We start from the raw sequence: 19,811 nt of genomic DNA, 5'->3' as shown, positions 1-19,811 counted from the left end.
CCTAATCGCTGATTTTGAAATGAGCTTATGATCAATAAAATTAGGGCTGCACCGAATATTCGGCCACCGAAAATGTTTGGCCGAAAATGGTCCAAAGGTGCATTTTCGGTTTTCGGCCGAAAATTTTCGGTGGCCGACTGCTTCAATCATGACGGGCAGCCTTGTGAGGTTTTGGACAGCTGTTCCCGTCTCCTTAGTTCTCAGATAATTCAGGGCAACGCCTAATCCAATCAGCAGAAACCCAGTTATCATGGTTCCGAATAGGTAGATGTCTTCAATGTCCTCCACGGAAAGAGCCGCCAGACACACGACCCGCCACCTCTCACATGCGTCCATCGTGTAGCCAACTGCGAAAGTTCCAGCAGGACACCCGGGCTCTCCCGATCCCAAACTTCTAGTCGAGAAGATGGTGTCAATTGCCAGTTGATCAGATCCATAATTTCGGTTTTGTCGAATAGTGCAGAGAGAGTCTCTTCCAGTGTTAGACAAGGACAAGACAAGAGAGCAAGCAGGGGAGGTAAGGGTAAGGGAGGGAAGAAAAATGCGACCGCCTTCGACGAGAGCCAAACGAGAATTTTTGTCAAGTTAGTTGATATAACTCCAGACAAAGCTCTCATTTCTGAGAGACGCGCATAGACCCCAACGCGGCTTGCGCTCATTTCATTCATAAAGGCTAGCTTACACTCATTCACTTTACACATCCAGGCCCATAGCCAGCTATGAGCTCCAGACCTCCAGAAATGTTTCATGTGCAAAAGTAAAATTTGAAAACATATGATATTTAAACATGGTATTTAAGGTGGCGCGTTCCCGGTAGAGCCCATCTTTTTCCCCCTTCTCCCAAATCAGATTATACTGTTTCAGTTCAGTTTTGTCTCTAATGGCAAACTGATTATTTTTAGTTTCGTTTTTTTATTAAGTTAATTTAGAAAAACGTTTGGAGCATTTTGTGTTCGTTAAATAATTTATTTGTCTTTCTTAAAGTAACGACCAAGCGGCCAACGACAGACCGGCAGGGTGATCATAACCATACTTGATCAATTTAGCCTTCTCAAATCATCAGGACTTGCCTAAAATAAAATCTAAATATACTAAAACAGTTCAAGCATATAACAATGTTTAAACGTTAAACCTAGATAAATGTGCGCTGCATCAGTTTCATGGAGGCGCAATCAGTTACAGTTTTTTTAATGGAAACAAATTATGCTATAATTTTTGCTCATAAAAGAATGAGTAATCCATCATTCGGAACTGTAAAGGGTCTACATTTATTTGTGTGCACTCACAATATCAACAAAACATTTTATAAAATATACGATATTGTGCAGTGCTTTGACACAATTTGCATTGTAAAAAGCGCTATATAAATAAAGGTGACTTGACTTGACAAAATCATTTTATAAAATAAAGAAACCCATGATGCGCTTTCTGCATATATATATATATATATATATATATATATATATATATATATATATATATATAGTGGGTCTCATTTATCAATCTAACATAGAAATGAGCACAGATCCGAGGGCACAAATCAACTTACGATAGAGCTCACGTGTGATTTATGAAACATTCGTATGACACCAATCCCATCATACGAAAGATCGTATGATGATAAATGTGGCGGCAGAAAACAATCGTCATTTGAATATCACGCCCCTAAAAACACCCCGGTTTAGAGGCCTCGCCCCTAGAATTTACGACACGGAGAAACATAACCCGGCCAAAAAGAGGAAGCAATCTCATTAAAGAGAAATTGATCTTACTCCAAAAATACCCATTAACCTTATCATTTCAAACAATGGCATTAATTTATATGTATATTAAATACCAGTAAATATAATGAAAAATTTATAAACATTATAAACACTATATAGCTTATTTAGTTCTCCTTAATCCACAACAAACCCTTTAAATTTAACGGTATTACAAAACAAGAATGAAAAAATTAGTAGCTATAAAATTTTATATTAAACTATGAAGTAAAACTTCATTGTAAACAGAATACAACGTCAAGCTAAAAGGAATGTATTAAAGCGAAACTAAACGGCATTGGGCTCACAAGCCTCTCTCTTTCGACGTCCAAATGTTTCCATTTTTGCCATGTAACATTTGGTTGCTAAATTATTATCTATGATGTAAACAAGACTTTGTTCCAATATCCACGTAAAATATCACCCTTCACATGCGCAATAAATGTTTGTTTCAGTGCTGCACGCTGATTTTACAGTGGACCTTGTACATTGTGCAATGTTACATTTATGTTTGGTTGACTGCATTTTACTTTGATTAATTGCTGAAATGTCAAGTTAGTAACGCTGAAATGGTGAATGCATGATCACCAATCAGTTAAATAATAATAAAAAAAAATGTTATAGAAAACAAATAAAATGCATTAAGAGTGTCAGAAAAATGAAAGTGGCCTATATGACCTTGATTACTTTATATAAATCACCTTGGAAATCGCAACACATTTCAGATAAAAAAAAACGCAATTTATAATCCAGAACAACAGTCCTATATCCATTTTCATAAAAATGTGTGTGTAAAACAGAAGAAGAAATCATATCTTTGCAAGATGAAACGACAAATTATTTCCATGTTTTCCCTGCAAAATGACATCACCCGTGAGCAGGAGGATAACGTTGGCATTTGTTTTGATACTGGAAAGTCTTTTAAGCATTTTTAAAACCGTTCCAATACAAGGCATTTTTCAAAACAGATGAACACTTTCACATTCTTAAAACGTAACTTATTTACTATTGTGCCAGTTTTGTAGTGTATAAAGCTATTTTGACTTTTTATTTTGTATTTGCTCTGCGGCTTGAACACGGCGTCCGTCAAAAATAGACTAGGCGCCTCTCTTTAATGAAGCTGCGCGGAGAGCCGACAAGGGATGCACTTTTTTCCAGGGGTTTCAGAACAGCGTAATCGAAAATGCGTCATCAGGTAGGCGTGGCCTATTTGAGAATCTGCATAGGTCACCGATCATGTGCAGTTTGGGAATAGCCATTTACTTCAGACACCTGTCCTGATCGCAGGGGTTTCATGTCAGACGCCTTTTATATTATATACAGTAGCTTCAGATACATTTATTTTTGTTGTTGTAAAATCATGGTTAATTTTCGAAAGTAGACTGGCTACAACTTAACGTTAATCACGCTATTGACGGTTACTGCACGTTTTACATTTCTTCTGATTGTTTGTTTTCGAAAACTGTTTAAATGTAAGGTTATAAAACATAAAAAATAACCTGTATGACTGTTTTGTTCTTCATTATCCAACTGAGCTGATCCTATTCCTGGGATTGGAAAGGCCCGCGCAAAAAAACAGCATTCTGCGCATGATCGGTGACCTTAATTTTTTCTTTTTTTTTTTTGGAAAGGGGGCGTTTTCTCAACACCTCCAGAAACGCCCATTTTACGTCGTGGTAATGAAACCCCTGGAATTTAGGGACAGCCGCTTCTGAATCGCGCCGCGGATCGACTAGAGTGGGCGCGGTCAGCTCCGGTGGCCATGTCGGAGCGGCTGGATGGTGTAAATCAGGGGTTATATACTGCACTACAGGCTACAGCGCCATCTATTGGATTTGACTGATATTGCATATTGGAACAACTGCCTCACGGGCTGGATGAAAACGCCTGTAGTATGCCCACCTCTGCAGATTCTTGTCATGTTTTTTAAAAATCCCTAGTTTGGGATTACGTTTGGCCGTAGTTTGGACACCCCTGCTTTACAAGCGTGAAGCGCGTCTTCATCTCAGCAGCTCAGTCCACAAACTCTTCCTCAGCATATGCTGGAGTTTGGGTTGCTTAACGTTCATCTGGGAAAACAGTGCCTGTTATCTATGCCAACACAGGAGAATACATCAACATATTTCTAAATATGCGATTTGTTTTGTACATTGCGATTTCAAAATAAAAGTTGCTCTGAGTTTGCTTGTGTTAAATGGATTTAAACGTCATTGAATAGCGCTTGAAAATGAAACATTGGCGCTAATACATAATGTACTTAAGTTGGTTATATTCATATTATAGTTTTGTTCAATAAAACCACGTAATTACTTGGATTTGATACTTTATTTTAACCAATTATGATTGCCTCATCGTTAGTTTATATATAAATATAGTCATATTAAAGCCTGTTTTTCACTTAGTTTTATTTTTATTACTAAAAATGATCATATTACTCAATTGTCAAAATAATCAGTAGATTTATTGATTACCAAAATAATTGTTAGTTATGGCCCTAGATTAGTTGAAAATTTTCAAAATACAACTGCATTGTTTTGTGACTAAAGGACAAATGTTTTGCAATTGAACATTTCTTAAAAATATTCTCTCATTCTAGTGAACCAAGTATCTGCATTTTGTCTCGTTTCATGAGCTAATTTTATTGTCATACGCCTAGCGTCTACAAGCATGATATAGCTCATATTTTCCAAGTGTACAGCTTTTATTCTTCAGGTCAATCATGTATTCATAAAATAAAAGTGTATTTGGCCATAGTCACTGCATGCTTTGCTTGAGCGGTACTTTATTTGTACCATTGTTTTATTAGTTTATGTATTATAATTTGAAAGATAATAACAGTATTGTTTGATAAGTGAGGTCTCTGATTTTAGTCTTTGAAAACCAAAAAAATTGTGCTTAAAGTCCTTGAAAGTCCTGGAATTTAATTTTGCAATTCCTGTACGAACCCTGCAGTAAGTGAGATATGATTACTTTGGAGGATTCTGTCCCATCAATAAAATGTTGGTTTCAGCAGTCTTAAGATACACTGTGTAGAAACAGACTTGAGTTTGGCATTGATGCAAGCGGGTCTTCTCTCCCTCAACAAAGAGTCAACACTGACATAACTTGAAAGTGCACATGCAAACTGCCAAAAACAGAAAAACCGGTCAGAGATAAAATCAAAGACTATTTTGCATCTCTTCATTTAAAATTAAAGCAGTCACTTCTGCCTTTTACAAAAAGACCACCAATAAACGATACAAAACTTTGCAGCATTTGTTTGCTAGGCTGCGAAACATGGTGTACGTTGAAAATAACCTGCAAATTTTCAAGGCCCGTTGCATTGTGCTGCTTTTGAGATGTCATTGACAGTGTGTCAAGCAGTATAACATTCTTGCATAAGGTACTAGTTCTTGAAGAAACAATGGAAGAGTGCGCAAACTGGGAAGCCGATGAAGTGACATCTACAATGATCACTGGTGGTTCTCCATACACTCGAGTCTTCCAAAGTATCTTTGAAGGGGCACTGAACGCTTTGCAAGAGGAGTAACACGAGGAATGTGAAGAGAATAGGTATTACTGCTTGGATATCATTGCATTTCTTTTGGAAAACTACACGGCCTTCTTCCCTCTTTGTAGCAGGGTACTCTTGGAAGACCTAAAAAGATATCCTGCAGATATTGCTGTGACACTGCCATCATTATTTGCTGACTTCGGCATGACAAACGATACTAACTGCCACGCAGAAAAATGGTTGGGATTGTGAAAAATTCCATTCTATGCTGAAAGTGTCGCCTCAGACCAACATAATTTATTTAAGATGCAATCCCGCACACTATCAATGCTTGTTAAATGTTGAAGTTTATTATCACAAGCACAAGGGACATTTCGCAAGACTTGTGGACCAAAATGTCCCTTGTGCTTGTGATAATAAACTTCAACATTTAGCAAGCATTGATAGTGTGCGGGATTGCATCTTATTATTATAATTCTATAGAAATCGTTCTTTTCAAATAATCTCAGTTAACTAAATACATAAGATCTAGTTGCAGTGATTTTTACGATGAGAGTGTACAGCAATCACATTTATAAAGTTGTGCTTCTGATGAAATGAGTGATGAAACATTGACAGCTTTTCATGTTTAATACTGCTGGTTGCTTTTAAGCAATAGTTCAAAATAAATGTATTTATTTATTTTAGTCATTTAGCAGACGGCTAACAGTATACCGCTGCACACGTATTTCGAACTTTTGTACGTATTGTCGTAGGATGAAGACATCTATTGACTCGTACGCTACGACACGTAACTATAGTAGAATTAAACGTCATCAGCATGCACTAGTGGTAAACAAAAAGAGCATGATAAATCACATTTTAGCAGTTGTAGTTTTTATGTGCTGAAAAAAAGCGGCAAAAGAGGAAGGGATAAAACATAAAACTGCTTACCTAAAGCTATGTCGCATTGATTTCATGTCACATTTTTATTGGTTGGTGAGTAAACGTGGATTGTACCAGCAAACGCACTGTGCGATGATCATGCTGTTTATGTGAGAGAGTACGACCACTGTACGACACAGGACAACCAATGAGGAGCCACGATCACAGAAATCACCATGACTGTTTCACGATGCCTATCTTCCATCTGGGACAGCCGAAAATCGTGCAGCGGGTTTAGAGCTTTACCCCTAAACGAACAACAAAAAGAAACTTCGTTTTGAGTATATGAGGGTTTTCAGACAGTGGATATCATCTTTAATATACTTCTCTGACTGGACTAGCAAGGAGCAGTTAGAGTCGATGAGAACGCAAGTTCAAGTCAATGTCTGCACTGACCATGATTAAACCATGTAATATAATGTTTCTGCACTTATTGGGGGGAATCTTTTAAAAAAACTGTAGAGACGAACTGATCAAGGATCTATTGAATGCGTATTTCTCAAGCATTTTATTGCGGCATTCATTGTTATTTTATCTGCAGTGAACAATAGTGAAAAGTGTTTCTACTAATTTACTTAAAAGTGTAGCTAACCCAAAATTCTGTCATCATTTACATTATTAAATCAATTCCCCCTCATTTTTTTCAAACCCCTGAGTTTTGTTTTTCTGCAGAACTCAAAAGAAGATACTTTGAAGAAGGCTTGTAATCAAAACTAACAGGTTTGTCACGTGCAGACGACAAAAGGGGAGTAAAATAGTTTCATTTTTGGGTAAAATATCTCTTTAATTAGGATGATACACACTTTAAATATTAATCATGCTGGACATAGCCACTTAATGTGTTATAATTAAATAGGTAAATAATAAGTTAATAGTCTGTCAAACAACGTGCTTTAATACAATATTTAATTGAATTCAGTTTGGTGCATTCAATTAGACCTTTAGTAATAGATACTTGTGCATTATTTGCTCTTTACAGGTGCAGAAATTAAATCTCCCAAACAATTTGTCACACAGGCAACAATATTCAAGGTCAGATTTATTAGAAAGCTAGACTGAAATGCAGTAATTACTGTATATGTGGTTTATGTCTAGCTATCAGTTTCCTCCAATCTATCATCAGCAAGCTGAACGATCTGTTCAAGTGCCTTCAGTATCAGAACATCAATGTCATCATCTGTGTCGATCTCATTATGGTAGTTCTTCACTGGGAAGATGTTGCACAATGGCACCCCCACTTTAGCACTGCACAACTCCATCTGGACAGGAACAGAATGGGAGAAAATTAGACAATCAGAAAATTAGACAAAATCAGATCAACATGGGATATATGCAGTGGTTGAATTTGAAAAAAGAAAAAAAAAGAAAATCAAGGGGGATGGTGGGGTGGGGGCTGTGATTACAAATTATTACAAAATTTGTCAAATTTTCAAAGAGTTTTATTAATAAATTATTATTAACAAAAATAAGCTGTTTTTCTTGTGGAGTCTGAAATGTCAAAAGTTTTTTTTAGGTTTTAATTTTTTTTAACATATTAATTCAGGAAAGATACACCGCAATGCTCTGAGACGCACAACAGCTCTGCTCCGGCTTTGTTTGAATTATTTCATTTGCAAAACAGGACAAAATACAAAATGTGTCTACAATGTAACTCACTCAATTAACTTCTTGTCTGTTGAACTGCTGTATAAAGTTAATTTAACATTTGTGATTATGCATGCGTGCTGATTCTTATGTGATGTAGTTTAACTCTTTTTATTGGCAATTTTCAGTCAGAGTTATTACAAGTAAAGAAAAGAAAAAACCATACAACACTGGTTTCACAACATTGAACAAAAAATCTAGATGGTATTAAACACATTCTCGCTCTCCGGCCCAAATTCAAGAGGAAAGAAAAGAGAAATAAATACATAAATTTAACAAGTGGCACCTGAGTAAGCCATCACTGCTAGATGTCAGGTATCAGACAATTCTTTTCCTAGTACGCTCTTTAATAGGTTTTAATTATTAAAGAACAAGAAAAAAAGGGGGTAGGAACAGCCAGGGCTAAATGTAAAGGAAGGGCTAGATATAAGAATGTTATTTTTTAAAATACAACAGAAAAGGTTGCCAAATTGCATAGGAATCTTCTGAATTACCGTGAATTGCATATCTAATTTTCTCTATTTGAATTAACTGTAACAGGTCATACATCCAGTGAAAGTAGTTGGGCGGAGAAGGGTTTTTCCAATTCAATAGTATAATTATTTTAGCAATTATTAAGCAAAAGGCTAAAGCATTTGACTGTAAAGATGATAGAGACACCTTTGTAGGATTAAGTCCAAACAGTGCCACTAAAGGACACGGTTCAACCTTTAAAAGAAAAACATCAGAGATCGATTTGAAAATTGATGTCCAAAAAGAAATTAACTCTGGACAGAGCCAACAAGTATGGTAGAGAGAAGCTGGAGCTTGTCGACATCTGTCACAAATAGGATCAATTTCTGGATTTATTTTAGATAGCTTAATTTTTGTCCAATAAATTCTGTGTAGCAGTTTGAACTGTATCAGTGAATGACGAGCGCAAATAGAAGAAGTATGTATACGACGAAGAGCTTTTGACCATTCCTCATCTGAGAAAACATGGTTAAGGTCTGATTCCCAGTCTAACTTTATTTTAGACAAGGATGAAGAATCTGACATTACAGTAAATTAAAAAATAGTGTTATATATGTTGGAGACAGCACCTTTGGAAACCTTTATTTTCAAGATTTGGTCAATCTCTTGTTCAAGAGGTGCATGAGGGAAGTGAGATGATGTATTTCTTATAAATTCACGAGTCTGTAAATATCTAAAGAAGTGAGTTTTTGGAAGATTTAATTTTTCTGAAAGATATGAGAAAGTTACAAAAGTGTTCTCATGAAAAAGAGCTTTAATATTTACAATGCCCCTTCTAAACCATAGTGCAAATGCTCCATCTGATATGGAAGGCAAAAAATAAGGATTTTTATATATAGGAGACAAACACGACATTGCCTGGAAACCGAAGTGTTTCCTAAATTGTTTCCAAATTTTTAGACTATTTAAAACTAAAGGGTTTGAAGAAAAGCAAGAAGATTTAATGGACAATGAAGAGCATAACAAGGCATGTAAAGAAACTCTGCTGCAAGAATCGCATTCCATTTCAACCCATGCTGGAACCCATTGACAAAGACCGTAATGCGACTGGCTCCAATATAAGATGCTATGAATATTCGCTGCCCAGTAATAAAATAGAAAATGGGGAAAAGCAAATCCGCCTAATCTTTTAGGTTGTTGGAGAAATAATTTCTGAATCCTTGCTGGGCCTCCATTCCAGATAAAATCTGGATGAAAATATTCGATCTAAAGTCTTAAAAAAAGATTTCGGTATAAAGACTGGGATGTTTTGAAATAAGAAAAGAAATTTAGGTAAAATATTAATTTTTATGGAATTAATTCTGCCTACAAGCGATAGTGGAAGAGTTGTCCACCTAGCAAGATTTAGTTTCGTTTGATCCAAAATTGGAATAAAGTTATGCTTGAAAAGATCTATGTACTTCCTCGTTACTATAACTCCCAGGTGATGAAAATGATCTGAGGCTAGCTTAAATGGGAATGTTGATACTGAAAGAGCTCTTGCAGCCGAATTAATTGGCAAGAACTCGCTCTTATTTAAATGTAATTTATAGCCCGAAATACTACTGAACTCTTTCAGAATATCCAAAACATAAGGAAAACAGGTTTCTGGATTTGAGACGTACAAGACTACATCGTCAGCATAGAGAGAAATTTTTTGTTCTTTACCTGCTCTAAAAATACCAGATATATTATGATTAGAACGAAAAGCTATTGCAAGAGGCTCTATAGCTATAGCGAACAAAAGCGGGGACAGGGGGCAACCCTGTCTCGTTCCACGGTAGAGTGAGAAATATTCAGAGCTTATACCATTTGTTTTTACAGATGCCAAGGGGGAAGAATATAAAAGTTTTACCCAGGACACAAATTTATCACCAAACCCAAACTTTTTTAATGTATAAAAAAGATAGTCCCACTCAATGCGGTCAAAAGCCTTTTCCGCATCGAGAGAGACTAGGACCTCCGGTATCGAGAAGTCTGACGGGGTATATATTATGTTCATCAGCCTTCTAAGATTAAAGAACCCCTGTCTGTTTTTTATAAAACCCGTTTGGTCAGGGTGAATAATGTCTTGCACAATGTTTTCCAACCTTAAAGAGAGAAGAATTTTCACGTCTACATTAAGGAGGGATATTGGACGATAAGACCCACAATTTTTATTAGGTGAAATTAATGCTTGACGCATGGAAAAGGGTAAACTACCAATATTTAGGGATTCTTCAAAAACCGAAAGAAGTAATGGAGAAAGCTGAAGAGAAAACTTCTTAAAAAACGGGCCTGGGGATTTTCCACTTTGCATCTGTGAAATGGCCTGTAGAATTTCATCTAAGCTAATAGGATCATCTAATTTGCCTTTTGACTCATTGCTAATTTGAGGGATATCGATATTTTCAAAAAAATTATTTATAAGATTAGAATCCTTAGGTGGATTAGACTGGTATAAAAAAAGAATAAAATAATTTAAACTGGTTATTAATTTCTTGAGGGTCTGATACAATATTTCCAACTGGGGTTTGAATTTGAGCAATAAAACTCTTTGCAGTTTGAAGTCTAAGTTGCAGAGCAAGAGCTTTGCCAGGTTTATCACCAAATTCATAGAAACGGTGTCGTGACTTGAGTAAAAGCTGCTCCGCTTGGTTAGTGGAGAGAAGATTATATTCAGACTGTAAGAAGGCCCTTTCATTATACAGAGATGGAGTTGGACGCTGTGCGTATTTCTGATCTATTTTGCCAATCTGTCCAGAAAGATCACAGAGCTTTTGATTGCGCAAATTTTTTATATAAGCAGAACAAGAAATTATTTCTCCACGTAAATAAACTTTGAGTGTTTCCCAGAGAATAGGAAGAGAAATCCCTTTGGTAATGTTTGTCTCAAAAAAAGTGGAAATTTTTTCAGAAATGAACTCAACAAAATAGCTATCTGATAAAAGTAAGGCATTCATACTCCAAACATGAGACATCCTTCCATATCCAGAGAGGGCCAATTCAAGGATTACTGGAGCGTGATCAGAAATAATTATACTGTCATAAAGAGAGGATTTTACTTGGGGAATAATTTTGTTGTCAATGATGATTCTTATGTGACATAACTTAACTATATCATATAAAGAGAGAGAAAAAAATCAAGATCAAAAATAAAAGATCAAAAATCAAGATCAAAAATAAACATTTTAAAGTAAAAATTGATATTTTTCCTTTCTTTATTTGAATTATGGAGGCATTCTAACTGCATTCAAATAGGCTTTATCGTGCAATTAATGCTTTTGGACGTTATGTCAGGGGAATGTCTTTAAACTCTAATACAGGAAATATCATACCTTATTGTGTTGACGTTTTTAGAATGTCAGAAGTTGCGCTTTAAACATTTTAGCGCGAAAAATGACAAACAGCTCATTAATACTGAGCTCTGATTGGCCATTCGCCGATAGAGAATGTTAATATTTATATTTTTATACACAGTAAATACACAGTATTAATAATCTGTATTATACATTATTAAGGGGATGGTTTACCCCCCCCCCCCCCTCCAACAATATATAGAAGTCACAGCAAGTGTCACATATATGTATTTGGATGACATCACATACCTTTTCCTTGATCTTCTTGCTAGTGTACACCTTCTTTAGATTTTTTTTGATCACCGGACATGCCTCATCCACTTTGGTCATGACAACCACTTGAGGAATCCCTACAGGAAATGTAGAGGCAATGTCAAATTTAAATACTTTTTTTCAACAAAATTGAGCGAACTTGTTGAAAGGTATATATTCCTAGGCTACATAATTGATCCCCATACACTGTCTGGGCCGTGGATATAATCAAGCTGCAAAGTTGAGAGTTGCAACATGCCCTTTATTGCAAAATTACAACTTGCATTTGATGTTGTCCACTTACACAATGTCAAAACATGTCACACAAACCCAGCCCACTATCAGTAAACCGACTCCTCTCTCCAACATAATGTAATGTATGTGAGCTCATGAATGAAACTCATAAACATTCAGGGGTCAGTTTTACCCTTATCACTGATTCTCTGGCGGATAATCTTCAGCTTGTCAATAAGTTGATCATCTGTGAATTGGACTGTCGTTGTGTCTATGACGTAAACCAGGCAGAAAGATTGGTCAGAGAGGCTGGGGTCACTGATGTAATGTGGGTCCTCACGAGTGAGTGGCTGATCCTTGTTGAACTAAGATTGGAAATTCAGCAAAATATATTAAACATCAGACATATTGCACACATACAAATCAGTTATTTTCTAAATAAATTTTGTGGTTTATTACGTTATATCCGTCCTTCACGTGGCCAAACACAACACTGATGATGTCTTCAACTTGAGACCCTTTCAAAACTTTAGCTTCCAAGCCCATGATGTCTTTGAAGATGAAGGGCAACTTTTTTCCCCTGCTTCTAATGGTGAATCCTTTGAGCTACAAATCAAGACCAAATATATTTGTGAACAGTCTAGAAGAAATCCTCATATGATGATCCAAAATGCTTACAACGCTCAAGCCTGGGTTAACTGGACATTTCTGGGTCTTTTAGAAAAACACTATATGCAGCTATAGGCAGATACCTACGTTTTGAGTGAAACTGTGATCGAAACCATCAGCTGAATTAACTATGGCTCTAGAGGAGATCCGTCCTAGAAAGGCACTATCGACAGAGTTAATAAAGCTGGACTTTCCTGCTCCAATTTGTCCAGCTACCAGGATCTTGATGTCCTTTACATCTGGATGACTCGGAGAGAAGTTTTCCAGCTTTTCTTTCAGTTCTTCTTTCTTTCTGTTGAAACAAAACACAGATGCTTTGTTGTATTATATGTGGCAAAATTGAGTCAAATTGGCTGTCTGGAATAGAATATCACTTACTTTAATGAAATGATATAACACAAATTTCCCTTAAAAAGTAACAATAAAATTCTGCACTACTTTTTAGGTCAATTTGACTATATTTCCTCTAATTTCTTTAAATGTTCATATTCCACAATTGTACAGGCATATGCAAATTTTGGAGCTTCACTACACTTCTATAAGTTTTAAACAACAGAAGAATTTAACATTTATTTAGGCAGATTGTTCAGATTGTTCATTTCAAACATGTTAGAATGTTCTCTTTTGTTTGGACAGCAGTTTTAGAGATGCTTTCCATCAGACTGATTTCTTAAGCAAGGACAGTAAGGTAGTCATTATTCAGTGTTTTCTTTTTTCAGTTTTGCATTTAAATAACTTCAGTGAGGTTTATTTCCCTTTCGAGGGAACTTCGAACTGCGTCCTCTAGGGGTCGCTATGGGGGAACGCCATCAGCGTGACCCGTGTCTGAAGCATACATACAAAAACACCACATGTTGGCTGGCAACAGCCTATGACATCACTACCAGCTCGCGACCACAGTATAAAGGGGCGCCGGGAAAATACGTCATCCATTTTGTTTGAAGTGTGCATTCTACTGGTAAGAACATTTTTCTACTGTTACCATGGCGAGCACTAGCAAGGCGTTTAAGAGATGTGTGCATCCGTGTCCTCGTTATTTGACACCTGATGACACACACGATCTTTGCATCTTTTGTTTGGGAGAGAGGCACGCACACGCAATGTCCTCGAGGGGGCAATCTGTGTGCACTGTGAGCCTTTTTCTATGAGAAAGCTCCGCTCTCGTCTGTCTCTCTTTTCGAGGATGGAGGGGCAGCCGTCTGCTTCCCGCGGTTCTAGACCCACTGTTACCGAGACACGGGGGAGAATGAGCTACTGGTGATTGCAGGTGGATCTCGCTGATGAGTTAGAGAGGGGGCTTTCCTTTTCGCGCTCATCAGCCGTGAACGAGAGTGAGTTGCTGGATGATGATGATGCAATCTCTCTGAAATCATCTGATCCAGCAGCTAGTGCTTTGCTGGGTTATGCCCAGGAAGAGCAGGAGATGTCTGAGGGCAAAGAAGTTGAGACTGAGCCCTCTCAATCCTCCTGCCCTGCGTATGACGAGCTGTTGGGAGATTATGGAACGCGCTTCGCCATGGAAGCGGGCCAAGATGGTGGCGCCGCGGGGTCGTCTCGATGAGCGTTATCTTTCTGGCCATAGCCCCCCAGTTTGAGTGAGCCTTCCATTTCTTCCTTATCTCCATGCGGAGGTTGAGAGGGAATGGAAAAAGCAGTTTTCATCTAGCATTCATAGGTTCCAACATACTAGTTATGCTGACATAACATGACAGGCATGAAAGCGGTTATGAGTGGATGCCTCCTATAGAAGAGACGCTAGCCAGCTATCTCTCTATGGGCGAGACATCCTCTCTCAAGGCTCCCTCCTTGCCATCTAAGCCCCTTCAGGAAACATCTTGCTTAAATGGCAGGGAATACGCAGCAGCAGGCCAGGCTGTCGCTTCGATTTGTCTCTCCGTGCCACTAAGCAGGCTGCTATGGGCAGGTCCATGGTGATAACGGAGAGAAATCTGTGGGTAAATCTGGCAGATATTGGGAAGATAAAGAAGGGCTTTCTTCTCGATGCTCCAGTCTCACCTTCCGAGCTTTTTGGTACCTCCATTGAGACGGTGGTCGAGAAGTTTAGGGAGACGAAGGCGTGCTCAGCGGCCTTCAAAACCTTCATTCCAAGAAGGTCCAGGTCTGAACCCGAACAACGCAGGGGTCCTGGCCCATCTCCGTCTGGGGATCAGAGATGGGCACAGAAGGCTAGTGTCGTGACTCGTGCCCCTCCCCTGCCTGCGTGTAGGGCTAGAGGGAGGCGTGGGTCAAAGAGAGGTAGGTAAGACCTGAGGGAGGTGATCCAGACGAGGCGTTCTCAACGCTCTCGTCTGGACCAGAGTAAGACTTGAACATCTACTTCCTTCCCTCGGGGGGCCTGTCATCTGCCCTCATCTTCCCCTCTCTAATTCCCCTGCAACCATAGAAACCTGCGCTTGACATTGCAGTCTCTATGCTGGACTTATTTTTTTTTTTGTTAGTTCTATGTTTCATAGAAATTACCTTACTGATGGTCTGGACCCGAAGCTCTTCGGACTGATCTCATGCGCAGGAACCATGGATGGGTGAGTACGATCCAGTTCTAACGGTTCACTGGTATTGTGTAGCCATTCTTTGCAGTATTTCTTGGACCTGTCGTGTGTTTATATAACCTCTTGCCTTCGACTCTGTGCAGTGATGACCTCACTCGTCGATACTAGATCCAGGCTAGGATGAGAGCACTGTTCCCGGCCTCATACCCCTGGATCGTGTGGCTCAGTCGTAGGTTTCTGTGGGAGCCTCCTTGGCCATCAGGTCTCCAGCACTGCAATTCCAGTACCTGCGGGTCTTTTTACTTCAGTTTCTGGTATCCTTCCTAGGTGCATGGCTATCTGAGGATATCTATGTGCTAGCTTAGGGACTGCTCCCCCCCTGGGGTTTTTAAATAGCGATCTCCCTGAGCCTTTGCCTAGAGTGTGCTTCTCCCCTGCTAGGGTGTAAGTAAATAGCCCACTCTTGTGGCCGCTTCTTCGGAGGGCTTACTGGGGTTTTTCATGATAGGGTGTTAGCAGCACCTTGTGGGATGGCTTGAGACATTGCCTTCAGACCAGGCGCCGGAGCGTCTGAGTTCCCTCTCATTCTGAGAGTTGAGTTCTCCACTCCCCAGAGCTCTGTCATTCAGCAGCCTCAGGTTGTTAGGCCTCTCTTGCCTCCCTGTTAGGCTGCTCTCCTTGTTGGTCGAGCTAGCATGGCTCCCCTCACTATAGAGGGTCACCTATGAGCATGCCGCTCCCTTCTGAGCGTTGAGTTCCCTCTCATGCTGAGAGTTGGGTTCTCCGCTCTCCAGAGCTCTGTCATTCAGCAGCTTCAGGTTGTTAGGCCTCTCTATGCTTCCCTGTTAGGTCGCTCTTCTTATTGGTCGAGCTAGCATTGCTCCCCTCAACATAGAGGGTCACCTATAGCAACTTTTTATTTTACTGATCATCAGTAGGTCCAGCATCCATTTATCACTTCGGTCTAGTTTATTCATGGTTTTGTGACAGAGCCCTGACACTCCCCTCTTGTCTTTTTTTCTGGTGAGCACACTCGAAGTACCCTCTACCAACGCATCCTCCAATTCAAGGGCCTGAGCTCCCTCCGTCAGTGGGGGACAGATGTCAGTAGGTTTGCCCTGGAGTTCAGTGGTGCAGCAGAGGGGTTGGGGTTCAATGATGTGGCCCTCAAGGACCTCTTCAGTAGTGCCCTCGATGAGCCCCTCAACTGGTGGAGGATGAGGGGGCTGAACCACCTGATGTTTGGGGGATTTATTGAGTTCCTGGCACGTTCCCCAGCTAAGGAGGCTGGTGTGCCTCAGGTGGTGGCCGACGAAGCTGCAGCACCCCCAGTGGCGGCTGACGAAGCTGCAGCGCTCCCAGTGGCGACCGATGAAGCTGCAGCGCCCCCAGCATCGCCCGATGGGGCTGCAGCGCCTCCAGTGGTGGCTGACGAAGTTGCAGCATTCCCCTCTCGGAGACGGAGGAGGAACAGGAAGAACGCTTCTTCCACCCTTCAAGGCTTGGAGGCCGTTCCAGAGCCCATCCCTGATCCTCACAAGCTCCTTGCCATGCCGGTGCCACCCAAGCTCCTTGCCCTGATGCCGGCTCCGCCCAAGCTCAAGCTCCTTGCTCTGACGGCCCCACCCTGGCCGTTCACCAGGACTCCAGAACTGCCTGAGCCTCCCTGGCTCAAGCCTCCCGTCCCGTCCCAACCCAGACCATCCTAAAGACTTCCTGGGCTTATTTACTGACTCTGGCTTGGCTTCACGTCCTCCCACCCTTCCTTGTCTCTGTGTGTTGACCCCTGTCTGTCTTGTGTTTTCATGTTTGTGCTAGTCTTCTGTTGTGTCATGTTGCTGTCTTGTTTTTGGTGTCCTCACCATGTGGCGTCCCTTTGGGGAGGGGGTAGTGTCAGGGTTCTGTCACTTCGGTTTAGTTTATTCATGGTTTTGTGACAGAGCTCTGAAACTCCCCTCTTGTCTTGTTTTCTGGTGAGCGTGTGCGCTCTCTTGTCTTCGTGCTCTGTTTCATGTTGGAGCATGGTGTTCGGATCCCGGCAATCCTGTCTTGTTCAGGCTAAGTTCTGGTTTCGTGTTGGGGTTCGGACACTCATGCTCCAGGTTTGGTCTTGCTGTGGGATCGTGCGTTCTCGAGTTCGCTCCTCTGTCCGTGTGTGTTTTGTTCGGCACGTGGTTCGGGTTCGGCCACGTGCTTTTTTGTTGTCTTGTTTTGTTTTCATGCTTGTCATGTTTTGTGTGAAGTAAGTGAGAGCTTGTGAGTATTCTCATTAACTGCATGTTCATGTCCTGTTTTGCACATGACTCGTGATTTGTTTTGATGTGTTTTTGTTTTGTTTGAGCACATGGCTTTTGTCTCAGTTTTCTGTGTGCCATGTGCTCTCATGTCAATTGTTTTGACCCCACCCATCTTGTTACCTGTTTATTGGTTAATTTGCCCCACCTGTGTTTCCTCGTTACCTTCCTCATTTGCTCCTTATTTAATCTCCTTGTGTTTGCAGTCCCGTGCGAGTTTGTCATTGAATGTTGTGTGTGCCTGGTGTCCTGTCCTGTCCTGTCAGGCTGTTTTCCCATATGGGGTAGTTTTTGTTTATATTTATTATTAATAAAAGCCCTTTTCCTCCTGCAATTGAGTCCTCACTCTCTCACCCACAGTTGACAGCCAGCAGATTAAAATTATTATTATTATTACTTGTGTTTTATGATTTTGTTTGTGTTATTGTTATATGTTTATGTTTGATGTTGTTTGATTTGTGTACTGTGTATGTTTAGATATGAATGAATATGAATTGCTACACATTTGTTGGTTTTGAATTGAGTGTACATGTTGAAATTGTCAGTTGTATGTGCACATTTGTGTTTTGAACTTAATATTTTTACACATTCTTGTACATTTTGTAAACATTTACAGTATGAATTTACTGTACTTGCTAAAACAGTTTTACATGTCAAAATATATTTGTAAAAAAATATTATTTGCATGTTTAAATAAAATCTATATTTGAAAACAAAGTAGTTTTATAATGTAGTTTCTTTAAGTAACATTATAGAAAAATACTGATGTGAATTAATATAAATAATTAACTCAAATGTTGGGTAACTTTTAGCCCAACTGAATTTAATCCAATTCTTTGAATTAAAATAACCCAGCGATGGGTTATACTAATTATAGTTGGGTTATTTTTAATCCAACATTTTTTAGTGTGTAGTGAAAACTATATTGTTGATATCAAGAATTCATATCCTGCAAATAAATGAAAGTCAAAATGGCTTGCCATTCAGCATCAGCTGACTCTGCAGAGGGCATGTGTTTAGTAACATCATGGTGACTTATTAGATGCAGTACATGCATACTTGGGTTTCGTTTGTTAAATAGCCTATACAATTTAGATGTTTGAGACCCACCAAACTGACCCAAAAGCTGCCCAAATTTTGTCCACCCACCCAATCTGGTAACACTGGGTGTGGCACTGCCGCAGACCGATCAATGTATGACATCAAAGCACCGCAAGAACAGACGGCTGGCTCCGTAAGCATTTAATTGCTCTTGCAGTAATGCGATCACGATGCATGTAATTATTTGCATATGTAATAGTATATATTTTATATTTAAAAATTATGAATAAATTTGAAAGTGTATAAATATTCATATAGTGGACTTTACTCACTCCTACCCTAAACCTACCCACTTATTCTCAACAACATAAAATACTTAACAAGCGGTATGCATTTCATTAATATTTATTCACCTTAACATCAGCGTCGTAAGAAACTTGTCTAGAATTATCTGCTCATTTGGGTTTATTATAAACAGCCACTTAAATAACTAGTGAAATATTTAAAAAATAAGTGATGCATGCAGGTGCATTGCTTTCTGTAAAGCCCACATCTAGAAAACTCTAGACTCCCATCACTGTAATAGACCCGCCCGAATCGATACATTAAAACAGAAAACAAATCATTTCAACATGTACTTGCAGATGTAGCCTGCACATAAGTACTATGTGTAAATAAATAAATAGCTTATGTAAATGTAACTTACCCCCAGTCAAATTTCCTCCATGGTTCATTCAGTTCTATGGAAAAAAACATATATTATATTAGATATTAATAGCTATAGATGACCTATATGTTAAAAATATAAAACTCATGCCTGGATTTGGTGGTGGTGGTGATGGTGGTGCTGATGCAGAGCTTCCCATTTTGTTTTTCCCCCACTTTCGATATGTTTATTTCAGCTCTATCCTGGAACACAGTTGACTTGTGTCTCACTTCAAGCAAGTGAAATCAGACCCACCCCAGAACCGTTATATATAATGGCTTCAGTTTCACTTTTGTTTTTGCGAGCTTGCATGCATAATTAAAAAATGAGGTAATCCATAGCAGGCAAATGTTCTGGATTTATGTGCGGTTCACAAATGAATAATTTTAGTGAACTGAAACAATTCAGAAAATCGGACTTAAACCTCACTTTGGGACGTCCAACAGTAACTCAG

General features: G+C 39.2%; 1 protein-coding gene across 2 annotated transcripts; it reads right to left on the bottom strand.

Annotated features, from left to right (window-relative positions):
• Positions 1–6,342: 6,342 nt before the first annotated feature.
• Positions 6,343–19,598, bottom strand: LOC306867065 (interferon-induced protein 44-like). Of its 2 annotated transcripts, XM_079412545.1 has the most exons (8): positions 19,469–19,598; positions 19,358–19,391; positions 12,894–13,098; positions 12,597–12,743; positions 12,331–12,502; positions 11,901–12,001; positions 7,251–7,436; positions 6,343–6,425 (listed from the first exon to the last, which is right to left on the bottom strand). In XM_079412545.1, the coding sequence occupies exons 1-7, from the start codon at positions 19,515–19,517 to the stop codon at positions 7,269–7,271; spliced, it is 876 nt and encodes a 291-aa protein (XP_079268671.1). In that variant the 5' UTR covers positions 19,518–19,598; the 3' UTR covers positions 6,343–6,425; positions 7,251–7,268. The 2 variants fall into 2 exon arrangements, with proteins under 2 accessions (XP_079268671.1, XP_079268670.1); XM_079412544.1 differs by lacking the exon at positions 6,343–6,425 and having other exon boundaries at positions 6,946–7,436.
• Between the last annotated feature and the right edge of the window lie 213 nt (positions 19,599–19,811).

Source organism: Barbus barbus, assembly GCF_936440315.1.
Source record: "Barbus barbus genome assembly, chromosome: 4".
Taxonomy (NCBI): domain Eukaryota; kingdom Metazoa; phylum Chordata; class Actinopteri; order Cypriniformes; family Cyprinidae; genus Barbus; species Barbus barbus.
Note: the sequence above shows the minus strand (reverse complement) of the source record. Positions and strands in the feature narration are given on the sequence as shown.

Coding starts and splice junctions, on each gene's coding strand:
- LOC306867065 (XM_079412545.1), bottom strand. CDS start 19,517: ATGGGAAGCTCTGCATCAGCACCACCATCACCACCACCACCAAATCCA. Junction 19,392..19,468: donor ACCACCACCACCAAATCCAG/GCATGAGTTTTA, acceptor TTTTTTCCATAG/AACTGAATGAACCATGGAGG. Junction 7,437..11,900: donor GCAAGAAGATCAAGGAAAAG/GTATGTGATGTC, acceptor GTTCCTGTCCAG/ATGGAGTTGTGCAGTGCTAA.